This window comes from Chrysochloris asiatica, unplaced genomic scaffold (genome assembly GCF_000296735.1).
Source record: "Chrysochloris asiatica unplaced genomic scaffold, ChrAsi1.0 scaffold00148, whole genome shotgun sequence".
In the NCBI taxonomy this organism is placed as follows: Eukaryota; Metazoa; Chordata; class Mammalia; order Afrosoricida; family Chrysochloridae; genus Chrysochloris; species Chrysochloris asiatica.
In genome coordinates, this window is record NW_006408666.1 from 8,541,200 (window position 1) to 8,562,808 (window position 21,609).

The window sequence follows — 21,609 nt, forward strand, 5'->3', positions numbered from 1 at the left end:
TCTTCGGTCTTTAGTGTTTAATGCATCAAATCTGTTCTTCAGATGATCTCTAAATTCAGGTAGGATAAATTCAAGGTCATACTTTGGCTCTCGAAGACTTCTTTTCATTTTTTTCAGCTTCAATTTGAATTTGCATATCAGCAATTGATGGTTAGATAGTTCAATTTAATTTAAAAAATAGAAACCAGCTGCTGCCGTTATCAAGAAGCTACCATATGTTGGGCAATCTGCTCGGCACTTCACAGTATTATCTCTGAGCCCCTGTCCCTACCAACAGGGCACACCCCCATTTCCTAGGTGGAAGACCTGGCGAGAAGGAACTGCCCACAAGGAACCTGCAGCTCCAAGGCTCCTTAGTAACCCTGCCACAGGCAAACACTGGGTTCCATTTCTACTTCACAGGAAGGGGCCTCTGGACTCTTCTTACCAGTGCGGCTTCCTCCTGATGAAGGATGCTGTCCCCAGTCAGTCACACGGCATAACCTCCTTTATAAGACAGGCCAGGGGTCTCACTCACATCTGAACACCAGAACATGGGTGCTGCCCCAGCAGGAACACAGGAAGTCAGTGGACAGTCTTAAATACTTGCCATATGACGCCACTTGTTCATACTAGAATGCAGGTTTTTTTTTAAAGGACATCTAAATTTGCATATGGAGTCCCTAGGTGTCACTCAGCTGCTAACCAAAAGATTGGAAGTTCAAGTTCACCTAGTGGGGTCTTGGAAGAAAAGCCTGGTGATGTAGTAATAATAAATCCGTCATTAAAAACTTTGAGTGCAGTCCTCTCTGACACGCACAGTAACTGCAAACCAAAAAATTAAGTTGTACAAAATGATGTATGTTTTGTAGTCCTAATACCAATATGGAGTCCTGGTGTGGCACTGTGGGTTGATGTGCCAGACTGCAAAGCCATTTGAACTGCAAGGTTCGCGGGTCAAGTTCACCAGCTGCTCCTCGGGAATCCCATACAGGGTTGCTATGGGTCAGAACCGATTTGACAGCACTTAACAACAACAATATGCTATAATGATCCACAGAGAAAACATACCTTCTAGGTTCTGGGCCACCTAAAATTTCCTGAAGATCAGTCCACTCACTATAATGGGACAAGCAAACAATAGTAGCTCCTGTCTCCAAGAACTGCACATCATTGTCTAGGATGAACACCTTGGTAATACCCAAAGATGAGCTCACAACACCAAAAAGCACAAGACAGTGGTCAGGTCAGCCCTGGGGAATGAGGGGCATATATGACACATGCTAATTTAACTAAGTGGCATCATTACCTTAATCAGGATGCATAATCATCACCCATAAGTGTCAAATTCACCATCACCCATAAGTGTCAAATTCACCATCACCCATAAGTGTCAAATTCACCATCACCCATAAGTGTCAAATTCATCATCATCCATAAGTGTCAAATTCACCTTAAACAGAAGCTCACTCTTCCTGAACAATGGCTTTCCCTCTCACTGTTCCTCTCACCCTTTGCAACCACTAGTAAACTGGAGTTTATACTTTTTATTATTTTTGTTATTTCACACAAGTGAAATTACACAGAATCTGTCTTTTGGTGACTGACATATTTCATGCAGTGCAATGGTTTCAAGGTCCATCCAAGTCAGAGCATTATTAGGACTTTTAATTCTCTTTAATTAGGATTATATGACTGGGTAATAGCCCAGTGAATGTGTAGACACAGGTTTTCCAATAGCTGATTTTTAGCAGTGGATTCTCAGACCATTTTTCTGAGCTGTCTCTGGGTGAGTCTGAACTTGCAACCTTCTGGTTAGCAGCCGACATGAAGACTCCACTTTTTCACGAACCTCAGAAGACCTAATCACCGCTTGACTTACATTGTCTCCTGCTTACATTCCCACAGCCTCTCCCAGACCCTGTGTGCAGTGGGGGGCCTCTCAACTGCAGCGCAGTTCTGGTAGTTCCTGGAACTGCTCTGTGAGCCACTTTCCCCAAAACAGCAAAGTTGGACCTTTAGAAACTAGAAGAAACCTCCATTCTTACTTTCATGTCCAGCTCAAAGTCACTTGCTGCCCCATGGCAGAAACAGACTAGAGCCTGGAACGGTCTTGATTTAGGATTTTCATCTGGAGTTAACTTCTTCCACACCAAATATCTCTAAATTTCGAAAACACAGTGGTCTCGACGGTGTTTGATCAGCTATGAAAAATTTCAAGGATGCATACCTTGTCTGTGTGTAACAGATCAAAAGGAAGGGAGAGGCCAATCCATAGGCTCACAGACTGGGAAAATAGCAGATTATCTGTTGGACAGCATGTGTGTCCCCTTTACCCGCTGCTCACTCCCTCAAAGTCAACGGGCATCTAGCACAGTGATGTGAGGCTTCTTAAGAGTCCACGCCCCCACTTCTTACCATATATTAGAAAGAAGGGTGCTTCCCCCTCCACCTCCACCAAAACAGAACTCCTGGACCTCTCAATAAACACTCCCCAGGACAAGATTAGCCAGAGGTCCACACCACGTCCTAGGTCATTCCCTTCCCTCTCATGGAGAATGTCCACTGGTATACACATGATGAGATCACAACAGAAATGTTAATGTAACAAAAGGCAGAGACTTTTAGGAATACCAAGAGAACAGAATGACTTTACAAATAGGTTTAATGAGTAAAATCTGAAGGGACTCCAAATATTTCCCAGACACCTAGAATTACAAGAATCAGCTTAGGATGGTTATTCTGAGACCTATTTAGTTTCTAAGATGAGATCACTATTTCTAAAAAAGCTTCTGAAGAGGCTCGGAAGAGTGACACCTTCATGAAATGAAACGGAGCCAACAGCAAGCGTTTCAGGGAGGAGGCAGAGGCAGCCAAGCAATGGGGCCAAAGGGCTGACGAGGAGATGTCCCAAAGGGTCACGTACATAAACTGCCTCACTGCCTTGGAAACCAGGGTCTGCCATCCAGAGGAGTGACTCCGGACATCATCCCCATACTGGACTATAAAAGGCAGAGAAAGGGGTCCTTCTAAATAAAGATCACCCCCACACTGGGAGCAGCTGGCCAGAGCAGGGGCCTTCCAGAGGAGGGAGATGAGCGCCTCTCCAGAGCTGCTGACCCCACCTTAAAAAGCGCACCAGAGCAGTAAGGAGGGCCAGGTGTCCAGGAGCCTGGTAACATGGCCACACAGCATTCAACAGAAAGAAATGTCCTGGGGCCTCACAGGCAGCTTAAGCTTAAAAACACTACATATCATCTGAATGGGGTCTCAGAGCAGTGAAACTGCGCCCCATAACAGCAGGTGATTTACAAATGCTTCACAAGGCCAGAGTCTCAGGAAGTGCATAAGGTTTACACTCAACTAATCACCAAAAGGCCGGAAGCTCAAATTCACCCAGCAGCACTGAGGAAGAAAGGTCTGGTAATGGACTTCCAGAGTCAAGAAGAGCCTAGAGGGCGGGCCTGGATGAGAGCGAATCGACTCTGCAGCAAAGCGGCGAGATGGACCAATCTACCAGGGAATCACCCATCCTGCCCTTGTGAGGAGCTTTGTAAACAAGAACCTGTAAGAGAAAAATATAGAATTTCCTTTTTCATACCATCGGTCCTATCAGTGAGGTGGCAGTAAAATGCTTTCCTTTTGCCATTTACTGCCTTCTCACACAAAGGCTCCAATCTGCTATTTTTCTGGTTTCTCATCTTGACGGTAAGAAATGCAACAAAAAACCCTGGGACCGCTGTTCTCAGTCAGTGTTCCTTTCATTGGAATAAGGTTAAGTCAGCCCTCTACATGGCCAGGTTAGTCACTGCCATGGATTTCCTGGCAAAAACCCAGCCTTCTCACAGACAATTGCAGTCATGTGCTCAGACCACAAGCTGGTCATCCTGATGAGTTAAAATGTACTTAGAGACAACGCTGAGCAGCACGGATGGGATAGCTTTTGCTTGGGGAGGTTGTCTATACCTGAGCTTGAGTGCTGAACATCCCTATGGCAAACATACCCTAGGCACAACTGAAGCAAGTTTTCCAGGAAGTAAGAAATTCATACATGCCCAGACCCTGCCAAGCCTGGTGGGCCTCCAGCAAATAATCCAAACCAGCTTCAACTTTTTGGATAATGTTCATGCTTCTCCAGAATCTTTGGCCTTGGGTTATTTTGACAACAGGAGAGGAAACAGCTACCACCCATGGGTGACTTCTTCTGGAGATAAGAGCTAGAGAAGGCTTTAGGGACAATGCTCAGCAGAAGCAATGAACAGGAGACATCCGTGTTTCACAATCTCAGAAGCTTCGGGCTCCATGAAGACTGTAGTCTGTGGGGAAGGGGAGCATGTACTACCAACAACAAATCTCTCACAAAGCAGGTGACAGTGATGTCTGCCAGGAGGTAGATTTCACAAAGGAGTACAAAACTCACCACCACATTCTCCCCAGGGGTGGCAAGGAGGTACAAAGGCCTCCAGATGGAGCCTGGGACCCGGAGCCAGCACACAGAGCAGCGGAGGACAGTGTGCAGAGGAGTGACGGCGCCCAGGTCAGGCACACAGCAGAAGCTGAGAGTTCATGGGGTGGGGGGAAGAAGACCAAGGTGCTCACTGACAGGGCCGCAGAGCAGAGCTTCAGGTAGGGAGGCATCTTGGTCAGTAATCCCTGGGCACTATGCATCATTAACATGCTCAGCTCCTAATGAAAAGGTGGATACTTCCGGTCTTGGTTACCTGCTTCTTAAAATCTGCAGCTGAGTCACCAGGAGTCAGAGAAGCTGGGCAGGGTTCAGCAGGGTTCAGTGGGCAGAGGGCAGAGGCACTTAGCATAGGAAGGACTCAAGTGCCTACCTGGAGAAGGAAGAGCTCAGATGCCACCTGACATGAGAGCTAACTAACCAAGAACACCCCCATCCGAGAGGGACTGCAGAGAAACAGTACTTGGAAGTAAGACTCCAGGAAGGACCCGTGCACACACATGTGGAGATGAACACATGCACAGGCCTCGGGCTCCAAAGGGCACCTGGAAACTGGATGCAGGTGGGACAACATGCAGATGAGGTTCTAGAGGAACGAGAAAAGTGGAAGAACCTAGAACAGAATTCTGGCAACCGCCCACTGTGAGAGATGGGCTGGAGGAAAAGGAGCCGGGGAGGGAGCAAGGGTGAGGCTGGATTCATCGACCCTGTAAGTACAGGAGGAACACCAAACACTGAGGTTCACATGCATGCAAAAGCTGTGGGGTACTCAGTAAGAGTCAGTACCCTTTTATGAACTCAAACCTGAGTAAAACCTCTCCTCAAATTCTAAGAAATATGGAAGTGTGCAGAGAACCTATAAAGGTAATTTCCTTAATGTGGCTGTCTATTAAGCTACCTGCCACTGCCGAGTCACATGAAATAAAGAGGGGGTTTAAAAGGAGAGTGTCAGGTAAGAACATGTATCTGTACGATATAATGGAGTGTTTCTCCAATATGTCAAAGATTGCACATGCACCCTGAGTGTTTCTCGACACACTCTACCTACTCGTGTAGCCAGTCTGAAGACTCTCTGCACAGACAGCTTCCTCCGTACTTAACCCTTTAAATGGTGATCTCAGTGCTGAAAGGGGCTATGTCAATGTGGACTCTGACTGGATTCACGCCCTCACCTGACACCTGATGTGAACGGACATCAGGTGCTTCTCAAGGAAGTCACAGCCTCGGAATGAGTCATCTAAAGCAGTGCTCTCCAAAAAAAAGTGGAAGTTACAGTTGTAATCTAGCACTTTCTAGTAGCCACATTGAAGGATTTTTAAAAAGTGAAAATTAAATTTAACAAAATATCTTTCTTAGTACTCTAATATGCACAAAATAGAATAATTTCAACACGAAATAAATATAAAAAACAATGAATTTTTTTGCATTCTTTTGTCCATACTAAGCCTTGGAAATCCAGGATGTATATTAGTTTGCAGCAGATCTCAATTCGGATCTCAATCCCACTGGATGGCACAAGTCTAAAAGATCTCTGCAAAGAGTAAGAGTTCAAGTCCAACAAGATCACTAAGACACCTGCCTGCCTCTGACTTTTCAGGACCAGGTGAGGGAAAGACAATTTCTCAGCCTGCTATTAGTCAGTACTGAAATGAGATAGCATCAGGACTGAGACGACTGGCCAAGGAGAAAGCTTTCGGAGGTTGTCAGCAGCGTAGCTCACAAACTCTACGCTATGGTCCTTTTCCCCTTTCTTCTTTAAATCTCCCAGCAGCTCCAGGAAGACGACATCATCTCTTCTATTTTTCAGATGAAAAAAGCTGAGGGCCAAGCAATTACACTTACCTTATCATTTCCAGTCTTGATTTTACCAAAACTCAGGCCTCATCCTCCTCCAGGCTTCTTTAACAAGCAGCAAGTCAGAAATCCAGTGTGACCAATGAAAGTGTTCACTGAATCAAATGCCCACTAATGACATTCTAAGTAGCCCGTCACTTTTGCCCAGACCTTTTAAGTTTTCGCAACACTTGGACATACATTTTATCACACTAAGAGAGAAGGCTGCTCTCAGAACACTGTAAATACGTCCACCCACAGCACAAAGGGACTGGTGCGGCCACAGCCCCCCACCCTGACCACTGTACATTCCACCTACTTGATGGCTGACATTTTTTCTTTAAAAAAAAATTGATCTCAAGACGACTTTAAAGATACATTTTACTGTTTTCTCAAACCCTTGGGTAACCTTTAAACAATCACAAAAATGCCTCTGGCCTGCTATCTTGGTTCTTCTAGCTCAGAGTCATTTTAAGAAAGGGCCTGACTGCATTCTTGGCTCAGCAAAGACCCTGGATATAGGCACGGGAGCCCTCTTCCTTATTCAGCCAATGTTTGCATCCGTACTGACTGAACAACAGACACAGAGGGTAGAAAGGCATGAAGCCAGAGAAGGCACCCTTTTCCGGCTCCTACACTGCTTATGGGAGATGCCTTTCCATTTGCCTTACATATTTATTACACAGGGTATGTAAGTCTACCAATTTGGGATTTTGTTGGTCCTCGTGACTGGCTAGAACACATGCACCAACCGTTAAATAATCCTCGTACCCATTTCAGAGTACTCCCACAATCAGGAGTCGGGGGGAAATCTCCCTGGCTAAGACACCTAAATATGGCTGAAAGCAAATAAGGCAAAGGTTTTGAGTTGCATTTATTACCAGGGAACTTGGTTCTCCAAGTACTGATTACATTAAGGCAATTTCCATTAAATGGAAGTGAAAGTAAGTATATTTCCATATAAATAAGGAGAACCAACCAACTGACAATATAACACCATCTTCTCCAAGAGGATTGAGCACTCATCAACTTTCTTTCACATAAATAATTATGTAAGATTTCACAACTTCTTTTTGAGGGTATAAACGTGAGGTAACAGAGTCTGGGAGTTTAAAAATACAGCCTGCTACATAGCTACTTGAGAGCTTAGCCTGAACCAGGTGAGGAACACCTGGAGGCTGGTCCAGACTCTCCCACGTGGCAGGTGTTCTAGCAGAAAGCATGATGCTGGAGCACCCTCATATCATCATTCAAAGTCAAGGGCAGGGTGGAAACCACCACTTTCAGAGGACATAAGGTCGCGCTCTGCTTTTCCTTTACTTAAGCATATTTCAAGTACATCATTATGCAAAGGATGAAAGGGTAGCGACCTAACCAGGCCCCGACTGGAAGGACTGAGGGACTTCCAAGTACTGCAGACCACCTTTGTCATCAGGAATTCACAGCTGAAGGCCCCTAGTTTCTAGTCAACAGTGCAATGAACTCTTGTTACTATAGGGGTTTAATGGCTTGACGGTAGCCCTGTGGCCTTCAGCCATTCTACCATCTGGCATTTCATGAGTTTCCAGGTGCTAAAGAAAGTCAAGGCACACACTGGGAATGGGGTCCTCAGGACGGGGTGCCAGGTCCTCAGAGCCATGCAACCACGTGGGTCTATGCTGCTAGGAGAGGAAGGGGACAACGAAGAGAAGGGAAGAACAGAGGAGCAGAAGGAAAGCAGTGGTCAGAGGGACCCTTACTTTTCTGGCAGTGATTAGTGGTCCAGCAGCGGTAGTTGTATTCGTTGTTAATGGTGGTCTTCTCACACAATGGCTTCCCCTCCATTGCCCCTGGGCAGAGGTCTCCACATTCTTTTGGGGGTTTGTTGCCCACGATATAGTTATTAGACACAGCATCCAGGATCAGGGACCAATCCACAGTGGAGAGGTAACAGAGGTCAGCATTTTTTTCGATCCTGATGGCCCCCCGAGTAATGTTCCTCAGGTTGTGAAGCCCAATGTCCTTGAGGTTGGTCATCTCGAAGATAACCAAGGCATAGTTGTAGAAGAGCTTCCAGCCCCGGATGACTGTGAGGTTCGGGAAGAGGTCGCCGAGGCTCTCGAGGCCAGCCACACGGAAGAGCAGCAAGTACTCGGTGATGACAGTAAGCTTCGGAAAGCGGTAGCTTCGGTAATCCTCGGCCTTGGAGATGAGCAGGATGTGCAGGTAACCCTCGATCACCGTGCAGTTCTCCAGACGCTTCAGCTGCTGGTAGTCATTGCGGATGTCGATGCCTGGCCCGCAGACTGAGGGAGACAAGAGGGAAAAGTGGGACAAAGCTCAGTTAAAAGGGGGTCGTGGTTAAAAGTTATTTTCAAATGCTGTCTAACTGCACGAATCAGAAACATTATAAAGGGTCACTATGAGTCGGAACCAACTAAGTGGCCAGTTTTTAAGAAACATGTATTATTATTATTTCACCGCCCAACCTGTTGCACTGGGGTGATCTGTGTGTTGCTATAATGCTAGAAATAATGCCACCAATATTTCAAATACCAGCAGGGTCACCCAGGGAGGACAGACAGGCTCAGGGGAGTTTCCAGATTAAGTCAGACTAGGAAGAAAGGCATGCTGGTCTACTTCCTAAAATCAGCCAATGAAAACACTGTGGATCTCAAAAGGTTACTGTTTGAAACAGGGCTGGAAGATGAGCCAGCGCCCCATAGGTTGGAAGACACTTGAAATACACAGGGGCCAGAAACAATGGACTTGAATGTGCCAACAAACAAGGCACAGGTCTGGCAATGTTTGGTTTTGTTGGCCATGGGTGAGAGCCAACTCCATGGCAACCAATAACAACAACGATACTATGGTTCTGAAGAAATCAGATGGCAGTCTTCATTGAAGACTGACTCTAGGTACGGTCTGCAGGTGGACTATCTGGACAGCTAACCAGTTAGTGCCAAACACTGGGTGGTATTCCTGCTGACTGTGCAGAGGATGGGCCCCAGTCTACCATATAGAAAGGCTAATTTCACAGTAAGATTTCTTCAAATGGGATTTATATGAATAAAAGAAATCAACATTCCAATCTACTTTCAAGAAAGTGCTTTCTTAAACAAGAAAGACATTTCTTATAGAAAGGTTAAGCAATGGCTATTACAAAGATAGTAAAAATCATCCATAATCTTAACATCCAAAGATAACACTGTTAACATCACCTAGAGCCATTAACCATTCTCCACACATCCATAACCCTTCTGTAGTACTGGCAACATACACGGATAGCATTTCCAGTCTTCCAGGCTCCTTGGGAAGCTGCTATCCCACTTACAGGACACACGACCCCTGGCAGAGCATGTGAAACTGCATGGATCTGGAAAAAACAGGCCTCACCCAACCACCCTCCTACCACCAGAGTCCACTTGGGACATGTATGCCCCACCCACATCATCATATCAAAATCACAAAATGTTTTCCATTATTGAAAACACATGGTATCAATAAAAGAATCAAAGCAGAAAATAATTTCATTATGAAAGGGTTAAAGTAAATGAAATCAGACATATTTTTCTAAACAGAGGAACAGTTTACCAAGTCAAGAAACTTATTTTTATATTATCTTAAGGAGACATTGATAATTTTAGGGCATAAATATGTATCCAAATTCTCTTATTTTTAACCAATCCCCTATTGTATGACATTTATGTTATTCCCAGATTTTCACACCACATATATGCTTCAATGATCATTCTCAGCAAATATGAAAGCCTATTTTCTTAGTACAACCCCAAAACGCAATTGCTGGGCCAATGAATTTGCAGATTTTAAAGGCTTTTCATAAATGGTCATAATACCGGCATACTTTCTCTTTAAAGTTCCTGATACACAAAAAACCCTTTGTTACTATCATCTCGTATGACTGCATCATCTCCAGACTCATGATTAAAGCTTTGTGAACACAGTGAGGTCTTCCGATCAATTTAAACTCATTCATTGGTTAAGCATCCCACAGGTATGACACTATGAGAAACGCAAAGAAGCAGAGGCCCATACTCTAAGGAGCCCGATGGTGCGAGCCAGGTGTCAGGTGAGGCAGTGAGTGGTCAGTTACGTGGACCTGTGAATTAACAAGACTGTTCTACATGTGTAATTCAAGTAAGCAAGACAGACAAGAGCATCAAGAGCAGGGAGAAGGTCTTTCTGCTTCAGTGCCAAGGAAAACTTGGCACACGAGCTAGATCCTAAAGGTTGGGTAAAATTTAAAACTGAGGCCAGAGAGGTTACAAAGCACAAATCGGATAGTTCAGGGACACAGAAAATTGCAGAGGGAAGGAGTTAGCTAGAAGACAAATCACAGAGAACCACATATGCCCAGCTCAGGAATGAGGACTTATTTCACAGAAGTGAAGCTCCACTGAAAACGTCAAGTGGGAGAAAAGTCCCAACTTGTTCTTCAGGAGGGACAAGCGCAGGGCAGAGCCTAGGTGGAGTCGAGAGGCAGGAGAAGAGAAGCTTGCGGAGGGTTACAGCAATGGCTGTGAGTAGGGCAGAAGCAATGGTGGAAGTTTGAACAGATGGTTTTGGGGATGTGGAGTGGGCCAAGTCCGAGAATGCGGAGCATGGGCCAATGTCTCTTTGGCTGATGAGAAATGAAGTCCCGGGGACAGAGCATGGGAGAAACCAGTACTTATAGGACACCCAGGTGCCAGACATTTGATGCGTCATCTCATTTAACCTCTGAGACGATCTCAACAATAAGCTAGGGAATAGAATTGGTATTTGGAAGGTGAAGACATAGATTTTGAGAAGTCAAAGAATTTAAATAAGGTTCAAATTCACCTGCCATTCCTTGGAAACCCTATACATGGCCACTGAGTTGGAACCAACTCAAGAGCACTTAACGATAATGATAGTAGATGCCAGTCCTTTCACCGCAGACCTCCACACAAAGTTTACCAACACAGCCAGTTCTCAGCGGCCTCACTTCCAGGTACCCCCACCTCACTTTAAGTGAACTTCTGTCCCCAACATGATACTGAATAACTCTTAGCAGAGTTCCAATGGCACTCTCAAAGCCAGTGATATCTCTGTCATCTTACTTGACCCTTTAAGTAATTTGACATCACCTTCTTCTCAAGGTCTCCTCTTCTGCCTGACCTCTAACAATGATGGCTCTTCTCAGCCTTCTCCTAGTTCGCTTCGCCCTCACCCAGACTCGTGACTTCCTGTGCCATTTACACTATGGTTGGTTGGCAAATACACGGCATTGGCCCAGAACCAATTCTATGGTTGTTGTGTAGTGCTGTCGAGTCTGTTCGGACTCATAGTAACCCTGTACAGGGTTTCCAAGGAGCAGCTGGTGAGTTTGAACCAATGGCCTTGTGGTTCAAAAATCCACCTTGCAATCCAGTGCTTTATCCTACAGAACCACACCAGAACGCAATTGACGTGCCAAATAACATATTTCCTTCCCCAAAACTTCCTCCTCACAAGCTTCAATATCTTGGTAAAGAGCACTCCCAGTCTCTGAGTTACTCATGCCAACAATTTAAGAGCCATTCTCGAGTCTTCTCTCCTTCACATCGCTCACATCCAGTCCAGCACCAAAGAGTTGGATTGCAGCCCCCAAGCCTTTCAGAATCTTTGCTGATCTGCACACGAGTGGGCCTCACTTCTTTACCCCATTTGCTTCCCTGGAGACCTAGCTCTGCTTTCCTTCCCAAGGCAGGCCGAGCATTTCCACTGAGAATGGCTGAGGCCACTCGGAAGTTCACTTTATGTCACTTAACTTTTCCAAAGACCTACATCAGTACCTGCTTTCTTTAACTCAAAGAACTCTGAAGAGGACTGGTGCTTTTACCGGGGGGGGGGGGGGGGGGGGAGGTGAAAAAGCATTTGTTTTGCAGTGAACCGCTAAACAGGCAGCAAACACTTTGGGCAGCGAGAAGGCCTCTGGCAAGCTCCTAACCCTGGAACTAAGCTCGGCCTCACAGCACCAAACTGCCACTGCTGTGAACACTAGACAACAGACTACAGTCAGTTCACGGAAAATTTCATTATCTTTTAAATTAGTGTTAGTTTAGGATTTGTGTGCTATTTAATAGGACTTTCTAGGTTATTTTGGGGGGTTTGGGAACACTCAAAGAACAACTCCCATAGAAATTAAAAGGAGTTACTACCATTTCCGTTTAGGAAAGGTTTCATAAAGCACTCGCATGTCAGACAGCAGGGGAACGCTGTGTGCCCTGACCACTAGTATGTTAGCCTGTACATTGGGGCAGCGTGTGCGTCACTGTGAGACTGTAAGCGGCTAGTGCTTCCATCAGCAGCAGGCTCATGCATGGATCAAAGGCTTCAGTGGGGCCTCCACACTAAGACTTTAAAGGAATGCCTGCTAATCTACTTCCAAAAAGTAACTAATTATAACCATACGGATCACAACAGAAAATGACTTCCTCACTTGTTTGGACACTATCAGAAGGGATCGATAGCTGGAAAAGGGTACCATGTTTGGTGAAGCAGAGGGCCAGTTGGAGCAAGGGAGCCCCTAGGGTAATGGGTTGGCACACTAGTCACAGGGATGTCCCTAGGACAATTTGAGACTGGGAAACGTTTCAAACTGGTATCAGTAGAGTCACCAAGATCTACTATCTACCTACTTAATGTCCTTCCAGGTCCTTCAATAGACCTTGGTGCATGTCAGACTCACCATACACATGTGCTGAATGAGTGGATTTCACCATATCTGTCTGTCTCTCTGTGATCTGAGCTACTGCCCTCTCCAGTCTGGACTATAGTAACAGCTTCTCCATGATCTAGCCTCCAAGTCCATCCCTCCCCAGGAGTCAGAGTGATCTTTGTAAATCATAAAGTAGATGTGATTATTCTCCACGGTGGCAAGCAGCGGTGTTCCAGTGCCCTCCTAGGACACTCGGATCCAGGCTACAGGGATGTGGACGCTCATCCCTGACTACATCTCCTACCTTATCTCCCAACATCCTCTCCTTGCTCAGCACATTCTGGACACCAACCTCCTCAATGCCCACCCCTCCCCTCATCATGAAAGTCTCACTTGAAATACCACCTCCTGAGAGATGTTGTGCCCAGATGCCCTACCTTCTACAGTTCCCTCTCTAGCACTTCCTTATGCCCCCTGGTTTTCATTCCCTACCTCATCCCTTTCACAGCACTTCATGTCTGATGTGTCAGTTCCTAAAAGGATGCATCTAGCCTGGTGGTTACTGTCTCCTGTCCCCCACAAGGCTCGTGTCCGGGGCAGGTCTACAGTGCCTGGCACACAACCACCATCACGGCCACTTGCTGCCTGGCCGGGGCCAGGTCTTACATCTTGAGTTCAGGTAGCCTGAAGAGGAGTGAGCTACCACGATCTCAAGCAGGTCTGTAATAGCAAAGCACTCCCAGAATCTGTAAGACTCGTACACGTTCGGTCAGCAACTCAGGTGAACCTCTTAGCTTTTGGTTTGTTTTGATGGTACTTTTTTGTTTTCCCTTGCCTAGCCTAAGAATTCTTATTCCTCCATTGCCAGTAGAAATGAAGTACATTCGTTTGTCCCTGAACAATAAACGGAAGTTTTTATACAGGTGTAATTGAATTGTTTGATCATGTTGAAGGTTTGTTGCTGGTTCTGTTAAGTTCTGTTGAGTCAGTTCTGACTCATAGTGACACTATAGGGCTTCCAGGGAGCAGTGCTGGGTTTGAACCCTAACCCTGTAGTTAGCAGTCCAGTGCTTATCCTACAGCACCATACCAGGACACCATTGCAAAAAACTGTTGTTGTTAAGTGCCGTCGAGTTGGTTCCAACTCACAGTGATCCTGTATAGGGTTTCTGAGGAGTGGCCGGTGAGTTCAAACCGCCGACCTTGAGGTTCAAACCGACTTTACAGTCCAGTGCCTACCTTACAGCAGCACACCAGGACTCCACTGTTGTTGTTCAGTGCCACTGGATTGGTCCCGACACTGTACAGGGACTCTGTACAGGGTTTCCGAGGAAGCTGGTGAGCTTGATCCACCAACCTTACATCCAAACCAACTTTGAAGTCGAACGCATCAACCCAAGTGCCACACCAAGACTCCTACGAGTGAGCATGAGGATGTCTAACGGAAGTTTGTTTATGTCTCAATACATAAATGTTTATGTCTCAATCAACACGCCAACAAAACATAAATGTTTATGTCTCAATCAACACGCCAACACTGGGAAGTCTGCTTTCTTCCACGGTCAGCACACACCTGCCACAGAGTCCCAGTGGCTCCTCTTTGGAGTACAACAAGCAGCCTCCACACTAGACACGTTACACAATGATAGGGTGAAAAAAGATTTGGAAGCAACGACCCACTTATTCCTGAAGGAAAGATAAGCCTCAGCTACATGTGCAAGGCCCAGCCCAGCCCTTCCGGAGCCTGTGAGTGATACAGCTGGTCTTAGGGGTGCTTTGTGATGGAATCAGAAAAAGTGAATCCAAGCTAATCAGAAAATTCTAGTACAATGCTCAAAGGGTAGAAGCCACAAACAGGGAAGAGTGAGAATACAGCAAGCTTCCTGTGTGCTACCAACCAACACAAGAACCAAGGGAGCAGGTCTTGGATGTTGATGATAAAAAGGAAATTGCCCAAACACCACTTCTCCCTCTTGAAAGCAAAGGATTTCAGCATAACCCCCAAACCAGAAACATATAGAAAGGCCTTTAGAATGTGAAATCTCAAAGTGGTCTGTAGAGAGTCCTGGCATCTTATGGAAATGAGAGCAAATAGGAGTTAGGGCTACTGGAACTGAGGTCATGACACAGAGCTAGTCCCCACAGTATGCTGTGCAGGAAACCAGGGAGCAGCCACACAAACCCTAAACTGGGGGGCAGCCGTCCAAACAGGGAGCACCAGGAAGAAAGGGGGAGGCGGGCCAGGACCCAGAGCCAGGACATTGCGACCACAAGACAGTGTGTTCAATTCTGTCCCTAAAACCCTTCAGGGTTTAAAGAGATCAAAATGCAGAATTTCTCTTCTAACAACGTAAGTGAATCACAAAACTACACTACATTTTTGGAAAAGATACCTTTAAGAATTGCAGTTCAGGGAAACCCCAAGGCCACCACCTGTGTGGCAGGAAAAGGAGCAAGGGCAGCAGCTGGACTGATGCTTGAAGTTCAACTGGATTTTTCTGCACTAAGACAGTATACACTCACTGGAATCTCCTAGAAGGCTTCCTAATACAGAGGACTTGTCATTAAGTGACATCTAGTCAGTCTGATTCACAGGACCCTGGATAGGATTTCCAAGGAGTGGATGGTGAGTTGGAACCTCCAACCCTTGGTTAGCAGTCCAGTGTTGATCCTACAGTGCCACACCAGGACTCCAACAGAGGGTTGTTGTTGTTGTTAAGTGCCTTCAAGTTGCTTCTGACTCATGGCGACCCTACATAGGGTTTCTGAGGGGCACTGGTGAATTTGAACTACCGACCTTATGGTTCAAACAGACCTTGCAACCCAGTGCATTACCCTGTAGCACCACACCAGGACTTGGGGCCCGATCATTTGTTTTCTACGTGCCCAGGGGGTGCTGCTCCTGCTGTTCTGGGCACCGCTCTGTGAGTAGCAGCCCCCACTTGTCATACCCACTGATAACTGGAGGGTAATGCAGGTAAAGCTGGTGCACCTGTATTTCTTCATTGGCTCTTCACTCTGCCAGACACAGCCCAAGCAACCCACTAGATACCATACAGGAAACGCAGAGCCGACTAAAGGCTAAAATCCTCTCAAAGCTGCTCTTTCCCCTTGCCCTCGGTCCTCCATGTACAAGGGAGAGGACATGGGCTTCTTTCAGTCTTCTACCCTGAGCTGACCACAAAGGAGGGGAAAAGGCCAACGTTATGACAACAAACACTACATAGACTCCAGAGTTTGTCAGAGTCGAATTCTCTGTATAAGTGGAAACAGACACAATTCATGTTAAGCTTTTTATCTTCATGTGTCAGGGAGAGTGTGTTTACATTGTACACGTCCATTTCTATGTGAGACATTAGTCTAGGTCACTTGGCACACTCAGTGACTGGAGACATGCTACTGTAACCGTTCCTCACATGGGTGATCTTGAGACTAGAAATGGAAAATTACATGTAATTTTCAGCTTTGCAAATGGTTCTTCACTATCCCACAGAAAAGGCCAAACTCTATTTTACAAATAAACATTATCTAAAACTCTATACACCCATAAAATGTAGTCCTGAAGATAAGGAACATAAAACTATGTGCTACAATACAGCCAAGAAGTCACAAAGATGTTTACTTGCATATCTAACCATGTCGATTAAAAATGGACATTTTACCAGGAATTAATTCCAACTCTGGTGAGAACACAAAGCCCTCCATCCCCTCCACTTAACCAAACTGTAAGCCTATCAGTGTGGTGAAGACATACCTTTATGTGGCAACAACTGTGCTCACAGGTCGGTTTTTAAAAAAAATTTCTACACCCACTCTGAGAGGGTCTCAAAATTCCTTTGTGATCTGAAAATATTCAGAAGTCCAGTATTTCCTTTAGTTGTCATTAGGTGCCATGGAACTGGCTCTTGACTGGCAGTGACTCCGTGCACAATAGGGTCAGACTGTTGCCGTCCATAAGGTTTTCAGTGGCTTATTTTCAGGAAAAGGTCACCAGGCTTTTCTTGCTCGTGCATCTTATTCTGGATGCTCTGTGGAACCCTGTCCATACCACCACTCAAGCCCTGACAGGAGGTAGTGGGGGCACAGGAAATGCATTAGCCAGGAACTAAAGCTGCATTTCCCACATGCAAGGTGAGAATCCACCACTGAACCATTACTGCCACCTAACGTGACCTGCTCCTAATACTGTTGTTGTTAAGTGCCGTCAAGTCAGTTCCTTCCCATAGCAACCCTGTGTAGGGTTTCCAAGGACTGGCGAGCTTGAACCGCCGACCTTGAGGTACCACACCAGGAGTCCGATACTACTGTCCCATCACAGTCAAGTCTTTACTTTTCTGAAAGCCCTTACTAAAGTGTCTAATCAGTTCAGTTAGTTGCATCTCAGACGATGGTAGACTGCTGATGAAGTAAATTCTCTGAGATCTACCCCAACCCTGGGCACACACTCATTCCCCTGGGATCCTCTCCAAGTAGTGTCAGACAGCAGAGCTCCATCACCGGGGAAGGGGTCCTGGGGTGACCACTGCATGTCACTCGGGTACCTCATCCCCACCCCAGACACCCGCTGTGGTCACAGCAGATGGAACTCTGAAAGTGTGGCATTTGTACAGAAGCTGACAATGTGGGCTGGGTGCTGAGGGAGGCTCGGGAAGCCAGGCTGGGCCGGGATGACCCTAAGCAGGCTGCGAGGGAAATGGGACCCATTCTGCCCTTTCTCTCCTGTCTCATGATTTTTTATTTTCTGCTCAAAACCAGGCAAATGTTCTCAAATAAAAGCTGCCACTGTGCTCCCATTCTCTCACCGGCTTAGTTTTGTAGAGCATCTCACATCATTCCAGTTACTGTGAAGTTTACCTCTTCATTCAAGAAGGGTTATACTTTGCCCTACAATGTTCAGATTTCCTTATGTTGTTAAGTGCTGTCAAGTCAGTCCAACTATCGTGACCCTGTATGTTTCTGAGAAGCAGCTTGATGGGACTGAACTGTTGACCCTGTGGTTCACAGACCAGTGCTGATCCTACATAGCCACATCAGGAGTCCTCCAACTTTCTTTATGTTGTTGTTTTTAAGGGCTGTCGAGTCAGTTCCGACTCACAGCGACCCTGTGTATTGTTGCTGAGGAGCGGCTGATGAGTTTGAACCGTTGACCTTGCAGTCCAGTGCATTACCCTGCAGTGCCACACCAGGTGACCTTTATTTACCCTTTCTGTTAGTTAGCTGACCAGTTATCTACATCAAGGTGACAGACAATAGAGACATCCCACTCACCTGTTCTACAGGTTGTGGAATCCTTGATGGAAAGGATGTTAAAATACCAGCCCCTAGAATAGTGGAAGCTATTTATCTGATTCAGGGGTTTCCTAGTGAGGAAGCATGCTGAGTTAGGGTCCAAGATCCAGTCGTCATAACTCCAAACGGGTCAGAGTAGAAGTATGCCCCAAGAGTTCTCAGTGACTGTTTTTTCCGAAGCAGACCGCTAGACTTTTCTTCCATGGCACCTCTGCAGAGTCTCAAACCACCAACCTTTTGGTTAGCAGCCAAGCTGCTTGACTGTTTGTATCACCCAGGGACCCCAAGTTAGGGCTCAATGATCAGGCAAATCTGAGGTCAACCGCTTCTTTGCTCTGTGCCTAGGCTTCATTGTCATTCAAATACAGGTTTAGGACTCAATTTATTCATCCCTCCAACCAACATCTGTAGAATCCCTACCATATGTTAAGTACTTTCCTAGTGCTTTCAGCCCTAGCACCCAAACCACAGGGGAAGGGAATGGCCACCTAGGCTTCCTATGTGTGATCAAGGGTTTTGGAAGTACAGGGACATTTTTCTGCTGTCATTTAACCATGCTCCTCACCGGGTCACAAGAGTGAGAAGTGGCATCTGGAGACAGGTCACAAGGCCATCCACCACCAAGGACCCAGAAAACACCCGGGGTGGAATGGAAGGGAAGCCGCTTTAGCCCCATCTCAGTGACTAACAAGCATCATCCAGGAATGAGGAGATGTGATGGAAGAAAACTCATCTTTCTCCCATGGAGCACCTGGTAGACTCAAACTGCTGACCGTGAGCTTAGCAGCCCAATGCTGCGTAACCCACTACACTACCCGAGCTCCCTTTGATGTTGCGTAGGGAGATGTTAACTACCACGTGTAAGTCAGCCAGCTCTGGAATCTAGACTGTGGTTTGAACTGTGCTCTGATATGATTCAGGAGCAGAATTACCACCTTACTCTCAATTTTCTGAGTGTTCATGTGCTATTTTCTCAAAGCCAGGCACAGCTTTCTCTCAACCCAGCTCTTGTCTTTTCAAATCTGATGGAGTAGAATGAGAATGACTCTGGAGTTTTGAGTACTCCTTGCCTCCCTGGTACAAATAAATAAATAAATAAAAAGGCATATTGCAAGGGTACTAGACTTGTTTACATATCTCTGTTGACAAGGTGAAGAAATATAAACTACACTTGTGTAGCTTGGCAAATGCACAATTTACCCTCAGAAGTGATTAATGAAGGCACAAGGAAGGGCCCTATTGGAAGGCCATGGAGCTCTTTCTGAGCCTGTTATGTCTCACCATTTTTATCAATTACTGGAATGATGGCACAGATAAAATGTTCACCTAATAAAAGAATGACAAGTTTTCAGAAGGAATGGCAAATCTATTGAATGACAAGTCAAGAGCTAAAAAGATCAACAGACTGAAGTTGCAATAGAGAGGAATTAATGTTATTTGGACATTTGGGTGCAAAAAAAAGAAACGCATAATGTAGGAGGTGTGAAAACGACTTAGGAGATTTAATTGGATCTACTTTGTATATGGATGATGGAGTGTTGTGGCTGCCAGAAGTGGGGGGAAGCCAGGCAGTCTTAGGCTGTAGATGGCAGTACAGTAAGGGGCCGACCCAAAGACCAAGTTTACTTCTGCCTTTATACTTTAAAACAGAGGTGAGTCAACGGGGGAACATATAAGTAACAGGCAGGAAACGGAGGGAATCTGGAATTCTCTCTCCTGAGAGTGGCTGCTGGAATTTGCTCCACGAGTGTTCACAGGGAGGACGGCTGGTCAGGTTCTATGAACCCTGCTGGGGGAAGGTCACAGAACGAGTTATCTAAGCACACACCGCAGGAAAATGGGCAACAAAAATAAGGAAGATTTAAGTAAAGCTGTACCTGTCAAGAGCTTTATATGTGAGTTCTGCTTATAACTCTTTGGGGCTAGTGTTTGTTCTATTTCATAACTAAGGAAATGGTGTTATTATGACTGAACTGTGATGCGCCTGATGTCAAGTTGATTTTGACTCATCGCAACCCCACAGGACAGAGTACAATAATCCCGTAGGGCTAGTTTCCAATGCTGGAATCACTATGGGAGCTGAGCACGTACACACTGTGCCACAGAACTCCTTGAGATATGTTACTTACGATGGTGTTGAGTTGGTTCTGACTATTGGGGACCATGTATAGGATTTCCAAGGAGCAGCTAGTAAGCTTAAACCTCCAACCTTGTGGTTCAAACCAACATAGCAGTCCAGCACATTCACCCGCAGAGCCACAAAGGACTCCTACGTTAAGACAGGTTCCCTGAAAGCTACATTGAAGTCTTAGCTCCTCCTCCTGCCCATATACCTGTGAATGTGACTTTGCCTGGAAACAGGGTCTTTGGAGATATTATCAGATTAACAAGGTCCTACTGGAGCTGGGTTAGCTCTAATCCAATATGATTGTTATTTTCTAAAGGAGACGAGACCCGGGAAGCCAGTCATATGAAGACAGAGGTCCAAGCTCGCTCTCACCAAACGCTGGGGGAGAAGGCCGGAAGAGATTCTTCCTGAGAGCCCTCATAAGGAATCACCCTGATTTGAACTTCTATTCTTCAGAACTGAGACAATAAATACACATTTACATAAGCCATCCATCTGACAGAGCAGCCCTAGAAAATTATTACACCAAGGACCAAAAAAAGCCAAATGACCACTTGGTATCACACGTTTATCCTAACTGGGGCTTAGACCACATATTCTGGTCGAGAAAATTCCCCTTGGGAGCACCTCAAGGCTGGCTAGGGTACTACAGTAAAGACTGGGTTGTTGATAAGTGCTGTCAAGTCAGTACCGACTCCTCATTCCGAGGAGTGGCTGCTGAGTCTGAATTGCTGACCTTGTGGTTCAAACTGACCTTTTGGTCCAGTGCTTTATCCCACAGCGATGCATACCTGTGGTCAGAAGGGGATCTCCCAATCACCCTGCATTCTGACAGTCATCTGACCAACATGAACCCCTCTTTAAAGGCTCTCAGGCTAAACTGCCTGTCCAACCCGATGCCCTCAGCTCCCCCACAAAGACTGATGACCATGGAAGCTAGCAGAGAATTTTACAAATGGTTCCTAACCCACTGTTGTTGTTGTCAGGTGCCATCGAGTCAGAACCAACTCATAGAGACCCAATGCACAGCAGAACGAAACAATGTCCGATCCTGGGCCAACCTCACTACCGCTGCCACTTGACGCCATCAATGATGTCACCTGGCTGATCCATCTCGTTGGGGGTCTTCCTCTTTTTCTCTGACCCTCCACCTTATCCAGCATGACATCCTTCTCCAACGACTGTTCTCTCCGGACAATGTGTCCAAAGTATGAGAGACGAAGCTTAGCCATCGTGGTCTCCAAGGAGCACTCT

The 21,609-nt window shown here is 46.0% G+C and overlaps 1 protein-coding gene across 1 annotated transcript in view; it reads right to left on the reverse strand.

Moving 5' to 3' along the window:
- IGF1R (insulin-like growth factor 1 receptor) overlaps positions 1-21,609 on the reverse strand; it is a 382,740-nt gene that overhangs the window by 279,086 nt on the left and 82,045 nt on the right. The window contains exon 2 of the mRNA XM_006870698.1: positions 8,017-8,562. Within this exon, the coding sequence (XP_006870760.1) occupies positions 8,017-8,562 (546 nt within the window). The remainder of the gene's footprint in view (positions 1-8,016; positions 8,563-21,609) is intronic.